This window comes from Falco rusticolus, chromosome 4 (genome assembly GCF_015220075.1).
Source record: "Falco rusticolus isolate bFalRus1 chromosome 4, bFalRus1.pri, whole genome shotgun sequence".
Lineage (NCBI taxonomy): Eukaryota > Metazoa > Chordata > Aves > Falconiformes > Falconidae > Falco > Falco rusticolus.
This window is the reverse complement of record NC_051190.1, coordinates 84249128-84267749: the sequence shown is the minus strand read 5'-3', so window position 1 is coordinate 84267749 and position 18622 is coordinate 84249128. Positions and strand designations below refer to the sequence as shown.

Below are 18622 nucleotides of genomic sequence, written 5' to 3'. Positions count from 1 at the left end.
CTGGCACAGTGAAATTTCTAACCACAGCTACTGAACAGTACCATTAGCCTCTTGTGTGGCCAAAACACAGCAGAAACCTCCTATTTTTCAGGGCTCATTTTCTTTATTTTCCAGCATTCTCAGCTGTTTCTGTGCCCTGACACTGGGTCACAAATGACCTGGTTTCCTTATCCAGCTTCCAAATCGAGCAATACAAGTAAACAGCCAAACAGCCTCCTCACCTCCCATGACCATCTCCAAATGATTCCTCCCACTCAGCACCCTGCTGTATTTTATGTTAGTTCTGGCTACAGACTCAGATCAAGGGTTATCTCCATTCAATCAGAACAACTGTTATTTGGAAGAACCTGCTTTTCATACACATTTCCTTCCCCATTTTCTCTTCCCAGAACACATAGATAACAGAGCTGAGAGTGATTTCATTCAAGCTTCTCTTACACCTTTCAGGACACAGCTCTATCCAAAGCTACCTTAAAAACCAGAAAAAAATATATAAATCTGCATATATTCCCATATGCATATAGTCCCATCACATCCTGGGGCATACAGTCCTCATCCCTAAGTCTATTTAAATCTGTGGAAAAGCTCCAAAGACTTTGACTGGATGGAGTCTAGCCCAAGATCTGGCTGGATGTAAATGCAAGCTCATTTCCACTCAATATTAAGTGTCAGAGCTTTCAGTATTTGTAAACTAGCTGGAGACAGCAGAGCTTTTTATCTAGTACTGTCTGCCACATACTTCATGCACGTTAGAAAGCCAACATCAGACATCTCACACAAAAAAACGTTCCAATGCATATATCACAGAAACTACATAAATGAAGCTGAAAATAATGAATTTCTTCCTCAGAGTTGTCATATTTCACACTATGTTTGTGTTTGCTTGGTTTTTCTTTTGGCTGTGTGTGGTTTTTTAATTTATTCTTTTTCCATAGAAGATAAATGGCAATTTTCTTTTAAATGGGCAAAAAAAAAAGAACAGAGCCCTCACTCTGTCAGTCTGGTGTTCAAAGTTCCTATCTGGATAGTATCAAACCAAGCCATCTCCTGATGGAGCACTGCAAAAAAGAACTTCTTCCGGATCCTTGCTGTCTGTCTTGTAGCAGCAATCAAAAATGTCCATACTTGGATGGTGCTCAGTATCAACACAGCACAGCCAATTCCCACATAGTAGTAAGCAAACCTGTGATAAGGTAACAAAAGGCCATATGACTCCACTGTATCTTATGAGTTAGGCACACAAAGCAACAATTAGTCTTCATTTACCCCACCAAAGTAAATACTGAAGCTTCTGATACATTATTGGGAACCCTTTTTGAGAAATCAAACATTTGGCATCTGCTCAAAGGGATAACACAGTAAAAGACAATCCCCCAATACTCCTTTGACAGAATAACTACAAAGACTCTTACTTTGTCACTTCACCTTCTATATCTATGCCTGGAATCAATGAACAGCTGGAACTATTTACTGAAGTATCTGTGTAGGGGGAAAAAAATAGTAATGTTTGTCAATGCATTACATGTAGAAAATAACTCCTGGCAATCTAGGGTCATCAGTTTGGGAATCTTTTTTTTATTATTATTTTGCAAGTAGAGTTTTGCAAAACAAAAAAATCATTTGGAAAACACACATTTATTTTTAAGGGGCTTCCAGTAATTAGTGCCTGATAACTGACAATACAGAAGGCAGTCATGCTCCTTACTATCTTACCGATGTTGAAGTTCATTCATAAAGAGCACATCCAATGCAATTTTTTTTCCTGGCCTAGCCATTAGAGATGGATTAAAATGACTGGGTCATTTGCAGCAGGATGAATTTTGCTCATTACATGCTTGTTTAGATGTGCACCAGTGCATAGTCTGGGGAGGGAAAAAATCTTAGCCCCTGTAGCAAAACATAACTGGTAAATACAGAAGTCTAGTTTTAACTTTTTACCTTCTGACATATTTGATTTCACACCACTCAGCACAAAGCTGTTTGTCATCTCTCCAAAGACAATGATCATAAGCGGCAATCCAGTACCATTTGCAGCAGCTGCGATCAAACCAACTACCATCAGAAGGACATCCACCCAGTCAGCATAGCAAAACTACATAAGCATTAAAAACAGAGAGTGAAGTTATGCCTGAGAGTGTGTGTATTTGTTACAGTACAGAAGACTTACAGAACATGCTTTGTTTCTGCCTATATAATCTAAGTAGCAACAACACACCAACTGAAGGTAAATTCAGAACATCAGAATTTTGTAGTTCGTCCCCTTACATCTTTAAATCAGTACTTAGTAAGGCTGCTAATTGAATATTGGCAGGACACACGGTTTTTCCCCAACTCAGCAGGAAAGTAAACCCCAAAGCATATGACCTACATGTGTCTAAGTGATGATCTTCTCTGTATAATATATTGCATTTTGTGTTCCAGTAAAGTTACATATTTACTAAGATAATGCCTTTGAAATGTAAACAAGAATGAGTTATTGACCAGCACCTGGGTTATATCTGCTAGCAGAAAAATGTTTGCAGCAGAGATTGTATCTTAAGGCTTGTCTACCCTTGAACATTTGTTTGGTTTAAAGAAGGATGTGAATTTAAACTGCCTTAGCTATTCCTGGATGTGGTTAATCTGAAATCAGAACATTTTATTCCTCACTGTCCTAACCCTCTTCCAAAGTGTAAATGGACATGGAATAAACCAAAGAACAAAACTTATCTTGTTCCAGAATAAACAAGTCCACGTGTAAGTTATTTGGAAATAGCTGTTGTGCGGAAAACTGACACAAAACCATATCACTGGTTCTCTCAAAGACTAGATCCCTCAGATGTCAAACACAGGAAAAAATCCTTTATAAATAGAGACAAGGCAAGGGACTATGCAGCATATATGTGCTAGATCAGCCTTAGCAGGGGTGAGCTTCATCCTCCAACAGCGCTAAGGTAAACTGCTATCAGTGCTACCAATACACCAAGGGAAGAATCTGACCTAACCGATTCTAAAGAGGTCTAGCATCAATAGGCCTCAGGCTTCTTCTCTAGTTTTTAATTGCCTATTAATTATAATTCATAAACAACTCACAATGGCAAATAAAGAAAATACAACGCAGATCATCAAACTGGACACTAACCAGCTCACAAATGCCAACCACACGTTTCTCTGTCTTCTCATTTTCTTTCCTAGGGGAAAATACACAAGACTAGTTAAAATGATTTTTTTCTAGCAAAGCCATGGTAAACTCCCCCCCTTCCATACACTCAGGACATGAGCGGGCAATGTGTTAAGTTCAAAGAAGAGAATACCTACTTTCTTCTTTTGGGCTTTAACTGGTCACTTTGTTCAAGATTTTCATCATGTTGGAAAGAAGGGTTGTCATATCCCCTGCTTGCAGATTCTGTGAAATAAAAAGCAGACTTTTTTCTTTTTAACGTAATAACTCATCTTTTGAACCAGTTTCTTGCAACTATTCCTGCTGATTCTTTAGCATTTAAATCCTAATGAACAGTTTTCCCTCATGTTCTTAGTGAATCTTTCTTGAGACTTCCTTTCTTTTCAGTTTATCTCCCTTACTCCAGAAAAAAGCTTCCAGCTCCATTTCTCAGATGGAAACAAGCTTCATTTTTTACAATTAAAATATATTTATACAGAAAGGCTATCAAAGGCTAAAAGCAAGAATTAACTGCAAAAACCTACACAACTTAATGCAAATAAGAGGAAACCGAAACAAGCAGAATTGCTTATAGTGAAGGTTATAATTGCTCTAGGTAACATGGAATAGATGTGAGTTAAGGGAAGAATCATGCCTTTGCCTGTAATAACCATCTTAATTATTTCTTCGTATTGCAGTTGCCACATGTCCCACTTCCTTTGTGCAAGAGGCTTTAGAAAGCTACACAAAAGAAGAATCCTACTCCAGAAAGCTTATGATTCTAAATGCAGAAAATGAGATGTAATACACGGGTAAAGAAACTGAGGAGCAACCACAGTAGGGAGCCTGCTGTGAATTGCACGGGGAGAACAGAGGCTCCACACACCAGCCACCCCCAGTTTACCTTTACTTTTAACTGCTGACTTGCTACAAGTAGAATTTTCCACATACTGTTTTTAACATCAGTCTATAAACAGTGGTTCAGACAACCATTTGAAGGCAATGATGTGCTTCCACCTTACTGAGCTGATCTTAGGAGCATTTCCATGCCTAGGCTAGGACTCACCTAAATAGTTTTACCCATGTAAATGAATTTTATTGAACTTGGTGGAATGATTCATGCATAAACATTTTCTAGGTGGTGGCTTTATTTCACTAGAAATGTATTGTCTTCAGTAAAACCATATGGCAATCAGTAAAGACTTAAAATGTACCTTTAGATTTGGAGCCTTGGAATATATCCCTCAAACACACACAGCTTTCAGACCTGTGGCTTACCAGTGTCAAGGATATCCGCCATTGTTCTTTGTCGTATGCTTATGAGATAAAGTCACATTAATCAAAACCTGCATTAAAAGAGCAATAGATGTTTAGAACTAGTAGATATGTAAAGAGTTTGCATTAAAATATTTGTGGGTTTTTCCATAACGCATTACATTTTGCTCTCAGCATTGTCTTACTTAAATATAATGACTAAAGAAATGTATGTAACAGTGCGATAAGTAACTACTTTATTAAGAACAGTGCAGACTATTCCAATGGAACCTAGGTCAGGAGCCAGTTTTAGTAGTCTTCTATGCTAAATCCCTAGATCATTTATACAGAAATTATTGTGGAGGATCTATTACAGAACAGAGGATTTCCCTCATTATCTTATGGTTGATTAAAACTTGTCGAGCAGTCATAACATGAGCGTGATTGTAGCCATAAAGACTACAGACACATGCCATATGTTACACCATACACCAGCAGAGCAAGATTTAGAGGCGGTAAATGGCTGATGCTCCAAGTTTCCCTGGGCTTTTCTTGATGTATCACATATATAGATTAAAAGAAAAAAAAAAGAAAAAAAAAAAGGCAAACCCCACACACATTAATTTGATGAAGGCTAAAATAATATCAATAACAAAATGAATAATCAAACTGACATTTTAAAAAAAAAAGTTTCTTTAAACATCCTTTTTGGCAGATTCCCGGCGGTGTTTCCCCCCACGTTATCTCGGCTTACCCGCACAGCCCGCTCGGTGCCCGCGCCCCTCACGCCGCCCCGGCGGGGCGCAGCGCCCACGCCCCCGCCCTCCGCCCGGCCGCGCCTTTATAGCGTTGGGCGCCGCCCGCCCGCCCGCCCTCGGCTCGGGTTTCAGGTGCGGGCCGGGGCCGGGGCAGCGGGGCCCCCCGAGAGGCTCCCCCGGTATGGCGGGCGCCTGCCCTCGGCAGCCCCCCCGGCGAGAGGGCCCGCAGGCCGCCGGCCCCGCCAGCCGCCCAGAGATCAGGGAGCGCTTTCCAGGCCGGGTCTCGCCCTGGCTGGAGCAGGGGGGATTTAGTCTGGCACACCGCCGCCAAGCCGCGGTGAGCGGGCAGCTGGAGAAGAGCCACTTGTCACAGTCAGGCCTGTGAAAGCTGTCTGCAAGGCCGTACCGAACCTGGGCATGGCTTGAGTGCATTCAGCAAGTTCTAGCTAAGAGCAAAGATATACTGATGAATTTGAACTAAGAATTGTTATTAAAAATAAGTGTTTTCATTTCCCACTCCCAAATGACATGAAGAACAAAACTAGCTGAACGCACTGTTTTTAAGAGAAGCAAAGCATTGCATTTTGCTTATTTAGTCCCCATCTTTTCCCAGCAATTTGTGTGGGGCTTTGTTTTGGCACAAGTAAGGCTCTTTCTTGTTTCAGATTAGCTCAGGAGTGTTGGGTTTGTTTTTTTTTTCCCTGGCCCCCCGGGAAGAAATCAGGTAAACAGATTTACCTCACAGCCCAGCAGGAACCCTTCCCCAGTCCCACCCTCACAGGCTGGAATCTGTACTGCCTGCTTCCACTAACGCCTTTAGTGTTTATGGAAACTAACGTTATTTTCCCAGCCACTCAAATGCCATTATCCTAAAGCCAAGCCCCAGATAATTAAACTAGTTACTAGCTGAAGTTATTCTCAAGTAACAAGTAACTCTGCCTAATTCAGGCTTCCCTCTTCTGCATTCCCCATGGGATTTGGGTTACATTTTACATGTTGGTCAGCATAAAAGGCATTATTAGGCATCATCACCTCCTGCACATTGGGACCCTATACATTCAGTTAGATTCAAACTCCTACATGTTAGAGCTATTATTACTTTATCTCATAAGCACTACCTAGAGTTTATATTACCAACTCAACATTAAGCCTGCATAACATACATCTACAGCTGTGCTATGTTCCAGAGAATTATCAAAAGCTTTGGCTTCTGCTGCTATGAAAAAATCTGAGTTTACAGATTTTCAGGAGAGAAAACAGTAAGCTGAAGTACTTTGCTGTCCCAGCCCAAAGGTTCACAGCTGTGCACAGTATTTTCTTCACCAAAGGCAACAGGTTTTTTCTTATTCATCTCAATGGGAGTGAGACCAACTCCTCACCGTGCCTCAGTTTTTGTTAGAACAGGTGATTAACTTATTTTCAGAAGAAACTATAATCACACTTAAATTATTAAGCATAGGAGCACCCCACCTAGAAAGCAAATGACTGGATTTGGTGCTAGTGTGGAGCTGACAGAGCACATAAGTAGTTAAGTAGAAGAATGGGGGTACTATGAACCCAAACAACTCTCTCTGACCAGTTTTCAGGGCTGCTAAGCACCCACACACCTTACTTGGGATCACTGGCAGCTAGGGAGTGTTTGGTACCTCTGAAACACACACACACACTTTCACTTTTCAAAGCTTCATTATCAGTTATTCACACACAGTAGCAATAAAGTGTCAATTAAAATCCAAATCCATTGTCCTACACAATGCATGCCTGGTAAGAGAAAGCCTCAGCATCCCCCTGCATAGAAAAGTCAGTCCAAAAAGGGTATGCAAGATGAGCAGTGCCAGCAACTGATAGTGCAAGAAAGAGAAGCATGGGGTGTTGAGAAGAAAGCAGCTTCCTCCCACCCGCCTCCCACCGTTTCTTCCTTTGAGAGTGATGTTATACTCTATGCAGGTTAATGATCATCTCCAAAGTGAGGATGATAAACAAACCAAACCATGAACAAGCAGATTAAAAAAAAAAAAAAAAAAGAAAATGAACAAAAAAAGGAGCAAGAAAAAACAAGAAAAAAATCTCCTGGAAAAAGATTCCTGATCTAACTTACTGAGAAACATCAACTCATAATCTAATTACAGTTAACTACTCTGTACTTCAATAAAAAATAAGTTAGCACAGTCTAACATTTTGCAGAAGCAAATGTTCAGGACTAAACCACGTGTCAAGTAGATAAGACTCCCATCAATAAAAGAAAGCAACAAAGCAAGACATGAAATGATAGCTCACAGTAATGCCCTTATAGTTCTGGGGGTGAGGGTGACATTAAGGTAAAATATTATAACATGATTTTGAGAAGAAATGCTATTTGTTCTTTTATCCAAAAATATGTGTGGAGCTTTAGAAAACATTCACTGCATCTGAAAAGTATTTTATTCCAAACAGACAATATACACCCGTGCCTCCACATGTCTTGTTCATCTATCCAAAAACAGTCAGTGAGAGGAAAAGCAAAATTAAATACAGTCAAATATTATTAATTAACACCAGTCATAACTGACTGAACTAGAAGAGATATTTACTTTAAAGAACTATTAACTATAAGACCAACATTACTACAAACAAACAGAAAACCCACCAAAAAAACACCCCAGAACACAACTTAGAAATAAGAATTCATTTGTCTAGCAAAGCATTAACACTAAAAAGAATACAATGTATGGTATGCAAAAGTAGTAGACACCCCATTTTACTGGAACATTCCTTCAAAATAACAGTCAAATACAAAGAAAGCATGTTATATCTTACAAGCGTTGTAGCTCATTACTGCTTTGGACTTCTACAACAGACCAGAAGAGCACCAGCAAAACACCCAGCCTGCACCTACAAGCAACACACACGGACTCAGGGCTATTATTTGACCAGTTACCTTAATCACAGGTGAACACCTACCTTTTCCATGTAGCTGGGTTGTAATTAACAGGATGGAGCTATAAAAGGTCTTCACTCACTGTCCTTTAGTGTTAGTTGCTTTGTGACTTTTGCATTTGTGTTGTGCCTCTGATTCAGCCAGGAAAGGCTTAAAAATAAATTTAAGAAGTTCTGGCTTTTGATTTTTTTGTCAGAAATCAGACCAAAATGGAACACTGATATTGCAGGCTTTGTGGGCTAGTCACCATTAATTGTAATCAACACCCGCATATCTATAGTAGCACAGGGACATATATGTATTGTACTCAATCTCAACAGTAATGTTATTAATAAACACTGGTAGTAGCTGTAGTCATGGCACTGTACTTGCAGCCTTACTCTGAGACAAGGTCATGTTTTCGTGGGCATAAAAGGAGTGGCTCATTATCACCCAACATTCTTCACTGAATTCCTTGAGTAATAGGTTATGAATGTTGACCATTTGGGTTACGAATATGGGAATTATGAATGCATCCTACATCGTTAACTTTTGTCAACATAAAAATTATTGGAAAGATTCTGCCTAAGGTTAATGAATGTCTGAGAGGCAGAGTTACCTCCACCGCTGCCTGACTGATCCAAGTAGGGCTATATAAACTGATAATATCCAATACCCACAGGGGATGAAAAGGAGTCTTTTGTGGAGCAGCTGTGGACTTCTGTGTCCTTCAGAGGTTATAGGTTTTTGCCCCTTCTCTGTCACAGCAGTTAATGCTAAACCTAGATGGGGTAGTACAAAACGGAAAGCCCATAGTTTCAGAATACCAGCTGGGGAAATGGGAGTGGGGTAAATTCTGTTGACTAAGGTAAGCTTAATTACACCATTGGCTAAGCTGGGGAAAGAAATCACATTTGCAAACCAGAAGTTAAGAAGTTTTCTAGTTTCTTTACAGGGAGCAGCTAACTAAAATGTTGTAATTCTCCAAACCAAAACCAAGTGGCGTGTACTACTGTAGCATTGGCACCAGCAGAGCTGTCAGGGATTTGGTGCAGTGAATGGAGAAAATCTGGCTAGAGGTGCGTGTTGGAAGAATTAAAAATCAGGTAGTGTAAAGAAATATGTCACAACACTTCTTGAACTTTCTGAGAAAGACTGAGCTATGTTGTCCAAAAGTCCTAATTCTGTAACCGAGCAAAACAATTATTTGTGGTTTTCCAGAAACCAGAGAGAGGGAACATATCTGATTCTTTTAACTAAACGGAGTTACATCAAAGACAGCTATTTAATCATAATTGTTTCTAACCAGAACAACTTGCGAGAATTTACTGAGCCTGATGTGTGTTTTACAAGTTCTCCATAATACACGTTTTCTCAAAGGAAAAAAAACCAAGGCAATGCATTTTATTCCCTCCTATGAAGTTTGCATGTCTGTTTTAGGAAGGACTTAACTGCTAAGTGTGAAGAATTTGCACATTTCTTGAATGATCACTATAATTCTTCTTGCCTTTAAAATAAGGGTCAAGTCAATGTGGTTCATTGCTTTCCTATGAAAGAAATATTTTCTTTTTTCCTGTAAGTAATTAAGTGGTATAAGTAAAGGTCATAGGAAGCACTAAAGGCAGTCATTCTGCTGAACACTTTGTGTACCTTAAACAGGGAAACTTCCTACATTATCAAAATGGTGAGTTAAGTCAATAAATACCTATAGAGAGAGTTCACAGGACTAAATGTCGAGTTATATACCTATTCCAGAAAGACAGGGAGGAAAGAAAGGTTAAGGGCAGAGGAGCTGCCTTATGTAAGCAAGTTACTTATTCTAGGGCTTTCCCTGCATCAGGAGAAAGACAAACTAGTGGGTTTTGGTCCATCAGACCAGGAGTATTAAGAAGATGATGTTAAGAAGATGATGTTTCATTAGTCTAGCTAAAGGAAAGGACTAGAGAGACCATTACATGCCTGGGCATCTGTTGGGCAACACAGGAAAGAGAGAAAAAGTATCTCTTAAATTCTTGAAAAGTTCTGGGAACAAAATTTTCTTTCAAGAGGTGAGAGAAGTAACTGAAGATGGGTTTTTCTACAGTAGAATGCAATCAAGGAAGAACGTTTGCATGAAAGTGATGACGAAATTATAATGATGATTCTTTAGAAAAAAAGAGAGGAATGACAACAGAATAAAGAAAATAAGTTTGAATAGAAATTTATTGTTATTCATGGAAAGGCACTCTAAAGGCAAAGGGGGTAAAACAAGTTGGCAATTGCTACAAACTTGTTATGGATTTGAAACACAAACAAGAGGTCATTCTTTCATGCAGAAGCACAAGATCCATGTGTAGGGATTGTCTGTCAATAAGTAGAGGTTGGGAACGATTTTGTAGGCCGATTTTCTGCAGAATAGCATCTAGGAGATATACTGGATGGAAAACTGAACAGAAGCCAAAAATGTCAAACCGCTGTGAAAAAAAAGAAAAATTCACAAAAGCGCAGAAGAGTCATATGTGAAACACATGGAGTAGTTTTTTCTCTGCATAGCACTGTTAAGTCCTTAGCTGGACTGCTATGTCTAATTTTTGATTATTTCAAGAAAGATATGGGTGATAGGAATTATGGAAGAAAGCAAAACTGAAGGGGTATAAAGGACATGGCCTCTGAGAAAAAACAGATGGAACTGGGTTTGGTGCAGTGGAAAACATGCGATTCATTTTAGAAAAAATATGAGAGACTCTTGCAAAAGCAATGTAATCTGGTGTCGTCCAGATCTGCTGTAGCACTGAATTACAGTAAGGAAAAAAAAAAAAAAAAAGATATTAGGAAAATGGCAATTAATTGTATGGATAGTTAAGCACTGGGCCAGATTACTGGTGGAGCTGTTGGTGTCTGTTGGAGCTGTTGGTTAATTTCTTTTCTTTTCTTTTTCTTTCTTTCTTTCTTTTTTTTTTTTTTTTTAAGGTCAAGTCAAGCAGTTGTCTACAAGGAAAACTTTTGTATAGTTGATTTTAACTTGAGGACTGGGAAAAGATGGAATTGTCTTCCAAGATCCTCACTGGCTTTATTTTCTCTGTTGTGCTGATAAACATGATGAAAGGCAAAATGGAATGAAGGTGATACATCTTGTATTTTGGTTAAAGACATGAGGTTAGATGTAAACCGAGTCTGTGGAACAGGTGGCTACAGTTTTGGTGAAGATTTCTGCTAGTGAGAGGTTGAAACCTGAACAAGTGGTAGAGTGACTTCACTGCCTAGTCCATATCCTGGGGTGGATCATTGACATGGAGTATATATTAACTTCCAGGTTGCTTCTTGGACTGAACCAATTAATTCATTTTTCAGATGAAAGTGGGTTTGGTTTTGAGAATAGTTCGTTCCCACGTTTGCTCCTAAGAACTAATTTCTATAGGACAGTTTTGGTTCTTTATATCTTCTGCAGTCCTGGAACATGGTCCTTGTGCCCTCATTTCTGCACACTGTCACAATATATCCTGGAGCATGCAACACATAGCCTTCAATGTGGGCTATGAAAATATCTCTCTGTGTTTTTGCTTTCTGTGTAATGTCATTGTGACATTGTGACAGTTCAGCACTCATACACAGCACTATGGAGTGTTAAAAGACAAGGAGTAATCAGTATGTCTTAGGGGTTTGGGTGCACCACATGAGATGCAAAGGAAACTCAGACTAAGTAGTAGGCCATAGAAACCATAGAAAAGGCCAGGCTATTCCAGAGGGGCTATTTCTGAAACAAAGTGGATACAAGCTGTTGAAACCATGAAGGTCATAGACCTCTTCAGGAGTCAAATGTTTTTAGCAGTGTAGATTCAACTACTGATGTGGTTTGTTCGCTGGTAGGGTTTCATAATGTTTTACTGACATAACCCGGGAATGAAGTTGTGTGGGTAGAAATCTCATATTCTGTTTCTGAAGGGTCTTTTTTAGGACTCAGCCATCTCACACCAAAGAGTTAGATGATGATGAATCAACAGTTCACATATGAAAATGTGAAGAACATATCAGATATCTTTACTACAAGGGTAGCATCAGTCAAGACCCTTTCTTTGACAACATTTTGAATGTACTGCACAATGCTGGACAGGGTGTGGACAGCACAGAGAATTTCAGTTAATTTATTCTTTAGTCTCAGACTGTCAGAGGGAATTACCAAGTGACAATTACTTTCCTTTAACTGTTTGTATTTCTCAATGCAATGCCAATTCTTGAGGCAAGGACCTTTCTCTCTTTTGCTGTAGCCTCTCCCTCTCCAATAATCTAGCATTTTGTACATATATATAATTTAAATAACATGACTGACATCAAACAGGTGTTATTCATACAGGTAGCATGTGTTTACTACCAAATGATGTCCTGACTAAATGTTCATATGCTCCCAAAGGTCAGAAAATGCTGTCCTTCTCATCTGAAGGGATCAGTGTAAACATCCCTGCTCACCGATCATGCACTTTATGACTCCTATGAGCATATCACTGGGTGCTTCCCTTGCCAGGACAGACCATGGTTAAAATGGAGTTGGTGGTTTTGTTTTTGGTTTGGTTTGGTTTTTTGCAAATGTGTGCTAACGGTGACCTTCCACTGATACTATTTAATCCAGGAAAAGGCAAGTTTGAAAAGCAGAGGCAAAAGATAAGTGTTTGAAGATACGTGTAAAGCATTTAACCCTAACTGAAATAAAACTCTTAAGAAGAGAAATAAAAATGGGCTTCCCATTTAAATAACATATATGGACAGCTCCCAACTGATGGAGAGGTTGGCTGTATCAGGACTGGGCTAGATCTGATGCCATGCAGTTCAAGGGCACAGTTTTTCCTAAATCACCTGCTTTCCCTACCAGCTCCACACCATGGTTGTTCTGTCTTCCAAGAGCTGCAGCACCTGCCTGTGCAGCTGGAATCAGCACTTCCCCCAGTCCAAAACCACTTTTTTTTTCTTTGTTTAGATGTTCACAATCTTTTTTCCATGCCTTGAACACTGAAAATCCTAGGTATCCCCTAACATTACACTTCATAGTCACCTCCAAGTTATATGGTCCCTGAGGGCCCAAATAGGAAAAGGCATCCTAGGATTAATGAGGAATTATCTTGGAATAGAGGAGATGGGGCAAATTTCTGAAGGCAGCTGCCTTATAGTACTTGTGCGCAGACTACAACTGATCACCAGAATAAATTACCCTAATTATAAACCTGGCTTAAATCTCTTGTGTTAGAGAAGATGTTAGTTCGGCTCATAAAGTTGTATTCTGTGGTCACAGTATTGTTTTCCTTTGGGGTAGCTAGTTTTTTTTCCATGGCAGCTCATTCACATGTACTGAGTCGTAATCTCTTCTGAGGAAAAATACTTTGGCACTTCAGACAAAAGCAGTAGGATTTCTGCCAGTGGGTGATTCCTGCATTTCAGACTGCCATGTCCATGGTGGCTACTCCTGGTGCTGGCTACCATGGCACTGTGATCTGGTTCAGAGGGAACAAGACTGACAGAGTGCTGAGGGGAGGAACAAAGTATTACACCGCTCTGTCACACAGATAGCTTGTGATGAGAGGCTGAGCAAGGACTCTGTGTCCCAAAGCTGGCTTAGTCAAACTCCAGTGCTTAAAAGGCAGATGCTGGCATCTTCTAAATATCCTCCCTTTTGGGGTACTGTGTGGTAGACTCTCAGTTATCACTTAAATTCTCCCTTTTCTACTTCCTCCTTCCACCTAAGAAGTAACAGTATTCACTGACCTTAGTTATCTTCATACTCTGCAGGCTGGGATCTAATACTATCTCCTTTTCCCATACATTTCTGATCCAGTTCTTCAGCTGACAGGTGGTTTTTGACATGTTTTTTCCAGTGTAATCTTTAACAATTTATGCTCACAAGAGTGAAGGAAGCCCTTCACATGGACTGAGGAGTGCTCAGGCAACCAAGGGGGCTAGTTACATACAAATCTTGGGTTTTGTCCTGTTGACATAACCTCTAGATCAGGACTGTCTGTACTGCTTTCATGCAGTGCTGAACTTTTAGTTCTAACTGTGTTTGCAATATTAAACTAGTTATGTAAGTTTACATTTCTGTATGCATCACTGCACAGTCATGCTTAGACTTTCACTAAACTTTCCTTGTACTAGTTTCTAAACAGATTACAAGTGCTCTAATGAACTTCTGGTTGGACCTAAATTAACATGGGCATCAAAAAGGTCTGATGAAGGATATTTCCTTTTAAGGAGGAGTTGGTGCTTCCAAGGTATGCACAAGAACACACCTGAACAGCTCTTAAAGATTCAGGAAATGATTAGGCTTTTCTAGTTAACAACAGCCTGCCAAAAAAGATTAGACTATCAGAGACTAGCTTTTGAAATATATTAATCTTCCTTTACGTGCCTTTGTATATAATAAGGGTAGGAACACTGAAAGTAATTGTAACTACTGCCATGTATTTGCTAATTATTCTTTTCAAAAGTACGGCAAATTATCTCTGCTGTACTACCAAAATTTGTTTGAAGCTCCTGAATGGTCTCGGAATTGTCTAATGAGGGACTTAGTATAGGAATAAATTCAGGTAGCACATCAGTTAATTAACTGGCCCCTAAAATAACTTCTGTTCAGAGAAGAAATACTTCATTTTATGGCATCTTTAGTTGCATAGCAGAATGATAGTAAAGTAGATATTCTAAAAAGTAAGTATTTGAAATCAGTTTCACCAAAAGTAAACTCAAAGAAGAGATAAAATTTAAAAATATTTGTTACTCACATGTTACTTTGATTTATTAACAGATGCAAATTTATTTAGGTCAATGAAAAAAAAAAAATTCCCTCCTGTTCCTTCTTATAACAGTCTGTGTCATTCACTAGGACTCAGTTTACTATTCTGATGAACTGATACTTATGGAAATAATTAGACAATCCCAGCTGCACTACCCATTACTAAATATCCTTGAGGTCAATATGTGCTGTGTATTTCCCTTTTTGATGTCATTCAAAAAAGCTTTTAATGAATTACAAGTGAATGTGTACCATATGTCCAAGACAGCAATCGGGAGGAGCTTTCAGACAGTATCACTGTGTATGCATTGAGGCTTTTTGTTGGTTTTTTTTTTACTGTTTATGTTGGATGCTATCCTATAACCATTAAGAGGACACAATTTATATATTTGTCATTTACTTTTACAATTACAAGCCAATTGTGTTGTGATGCTGTGGTATGCAACATCCTACAACATTCCTGTACCTATAAACCTGGTAGGCTCAGGACCCAGTTATTTCTCCTGAGATCTTGGTGATTTATTTATTTTTTAACCAAGAAAGCTATTATTGTCTCTTTCTAAGTCCCAGACCCCAGCATGAGCTTATGATAGCTTTAACCGGAGTCCAACAGGGAACAATCCCTTCCTTGCCAAAAGCACATAGAAGTCCAGTCATAGAACAGAACAAAGCCAAGATTTACTGAAGTGCTAAAAATGATCAAGAGGGAGGGTGAGAAGCCCTTCTCCACCAGCAGTTCAGAACACTGTGAGACACACAACATCTAAAATCCTGCTGTCCTGGATGTGGGTCGTGGGTCTCCCAGAGGAAAAGGGTGCCCTAGTGCCAAGACACAATCCTTGCTGCAGCAGGAGAGAGGAGACACAGCTGTGCTGGTGGGAAGTCCAATAACTGGCACAGCACTTTGAGTCCTGGTTTTGGGCCAATTAACATGGAGTTATGTGCACAACATGAAGTGGTTTTACAGGTGAGATTAGACATCTGGTGATTAGCAAATTCTCCTTGCTAATGAGGGAGGATTAAAATTCTCTTTGGAAAATTACAGGTCTGCACTTGGCTCTCCTCTACAGCCTACACTGGGAATGGGATTCAGCTGACAAACTCAGACATCTACATTTATGCAACTACATGTTGATGCTTGCACATGTATGTCCAAATTCCCACTGTAGTCAACAGGAGTCTAGTCAGTAATGTAGATATCTCCTTTAAGGTGAGCTGACCAGTTCTCTGCACTGGATATCTCACTTGCTCTATAGACTAGATCTTCACTGACAGTAATGGGAGCTGGACACCTTCTTTACAAGCAGACAGACATCTAAAATGACATGCCTGAATGTGGGAACTGTATCCCACCTTGAATGTAAGGGGTACATCATGGCAGTTTTGCAAATGTCTACCCCATTTTTTTCCCAGGTGAAGACCTGTAAAGAAGATGGTTCAATAAGCATGCTATTTGTTTAAATAAATGAAATCCAGAATCCATTTAGATCTAGCATCCTCTTGAAATGTTGCACTGGAGGAATCACAGTAGTCTTAGCTGACATTCTCTCAGAGCCCAAAAAATGAGGTTGACTTTCGGATAACTGTGCTTCTTGCTGTCTGAGACTCAGTACATAAGGCTCACTCTTTCAAAAAAGAACATCTGACATTGTTAAACCTTGCATAATTGAAAGCTGTGCTTGTGGTTGTTTTCTTCTGATGATTTTCATTTCACATGCCAACATGTGTTTTGAAAACATTATGAGTTTAAAGTAACCAACAACACTGAAGAAGTGTGGTGACTTTGGTAAACATTAGGGACTTGTGTTTAGTGATTTGGGTATTTACATGCCAAAAAGTCATGTGGCTTATTGTGTCAATGGTCACAGACACGAAAAGAGACTAGCTAAATCCACAGTTTTAAAACCATGTATAGTAATTTCTCCTGATTAGATGGTCTATTTTATATAAAGCCAGGAATGTTACTGTGTTGGATAAAATTTGTTACTGCTGTCTTCATTAAAATGTCTTCATTGATGAAGAAAGACTGCTGTATAATGGGCAAGACTTATCCATTAAGGTAGATTTAATAAAATAAAATAAAATAGTATTTATCTACACCAATATTGCCACTGTAACTGTCAAGAAAGAGTTATTGAGTCGAGAGCCAAGGAGAGAGGTATATCTTGCTTTCCTTTGCTTTGTTTCTAAGTATCACAGTGATAGCTTAAAGCATGTTGTGACTTTAAAATTCCAAACAGGTGAATAGTAGTCTTTCTAATGTATTTCTGAAGTGTTTCTAAAACGATGTTGTCATGACAGCCTCAATATTTCTATGGCATTGAATAGAGTTCAGGTTATTTCTTCATGGTTGTCATGTTGTGAAGGTGACGCCTCTTCCCATGGATTTCGGTAGGGAGAGCACCTTGCACTAAATGCAGCATTCAAGGAAGTTTTCAAAATATGTTTAAAATTAATTTGTGGGCAAATTAATTTTTATGTAGCTACAAAAAGGCAGGGGCTTTTCATATACTGTTTTATCAAATTATATTCTCCAAATGGCTAATTATTTTTATACTCTTCAAAATACTACATTTCAAAAGCTTTCCTAAAAATATAGCAAAACAAACATTCAAAGTAGCTTCCTTAAGACAGTATTTGGGTACAGGTGAGAAATGAACTTGGAAAATAAGGAGTGTTATTTTATTACCACCAGCTGCTTTTATATGTATATCTGAATTAAACTAAGTAGAAGTTCCTTCAGCAGAAGCTAGAGGGTTCACAGGAGAGGCAAATCAGATGCTGTAGTGGTTGATTAAGCCTTGATTCAAGGAAGTGAATATGGGGGATCAAACTGATACTCATTACAAAACTTTCCTTATGTTACGTCCCTTATTCCTGTAATTACATCACTCCCCTGGGCTTATAATGGTAGGAACTTCGCCCTGATTTTTTTAGAAAACAATTGTTAGAATGAGATGGTCTAGAAAGTTATGATTTGTTTGCTTTTTTAGCTTTTCTACGCCTAACTTGCATGGTTCTGGGCAGATAATTTTCCTCTCCCATTTATTAAAAACAAACAAAAAAAAGGATTTCATTGAAGTAATTAAGTATTTATTTCTTTATTTATTACATGGAATTTATGAAATAAAGCTTTTGTGATCCACAGAAGTGCTGTGAGAATCCAAAGAAAGGGCAAAATGCTCAGATTCTGCAGACAGAAAAGTCAGATGTGTACCTGATGCTAAATGCCAGGTAGTAAATGAAAAAACCCAACCCAACCCAAAACAAAACAAAAAGCACCCCAAACCCCCTTTTCTCCTGAGAGGGTGAAATGTGTGGGTTAAAGTGGGTTAAATAACAATTAATAAATATTATTGTTAAAATAGTAATACAAATTTTTAATTGGGAATGGCAGTTGCCCACAAGAGATAATCCAGCACTTCTATGGCGTTAGCAGGCATGTTAAAGCCAAGGTCAAGTTTCCCACTGAGCAAAAGAAGTTATTAATATGAGTCATGCTCCTTTCAGATTTGCATGGTCTATGAAAGAAGCTGCTGACCTTTCTCAAGAAAGCACAGAACCATACCAGGCAGGTCAGGAAAACCTCTGCAAATCTGGAAGGCTACAGCAGGACATACCTTCAGTTTACAGTTCAGATAGTTTGTAAAGCATTGCCTATACTGTAGACTGTGGAAGAGCTACTATTGTGTTTTATGAAAAAGTTGCCTCCCATCCTTCATCTGCTTTCCTGTATGTGGAATAATTTCTTTAAAAGAGAGGAAAAAGATCTCAGTATCTGAAGCCAGCAGTGTTCCTTAGTTCAGTAGCCGCCCTGCCACGAC

The 18622-nt window shown here is 39.1% G+C and overlaps 1 protein-coding gene across 3 annotated transcripts in view; it reads right to left on the bottom strand.

Annotated features, from left to right (window-relative positions):
• The window catches only part of ABCB5 (ATP binding cassette subfamily B member 5), a 68174-nt gene that overhangs the window by 39045 nt on the left and 10507 nt on the right, over positions 1–18622 (bottom strand). Inside the window, exons 2-7 of one of the 3 annotated variants that reach the window (XM_037382503.1) lie at positions 4418–4485; positions 3298–3385; positions 3122–3170; positions 1939–2092; positions 1413–1479; positions 992–1183 (exon numbers count right to left, since the gene is read on the bottom strand). In XM_037382503.1, coding sequence (XP_037238400.1) covers positions 992–1183; positions 1413–1479; positions 1939–2092; positions 3122–3170; positions 3298–3385; positions 4418–4439 — 572 coding nt within the window. In that variant the 5' untranslated portion in view covers positions 4440–4485. Of the gene's footprint in view, positions 1–991; positions 1184–1412; positions 1480–1938; positions 2093–3121; positions 3171–3297; positions 3386–4417; positions 4486–18622 lie in introns of those variants that run through there. The other 2 variants (XM_037382504.1, XM_037382505.1) reach the window with 2 other exon arrangements.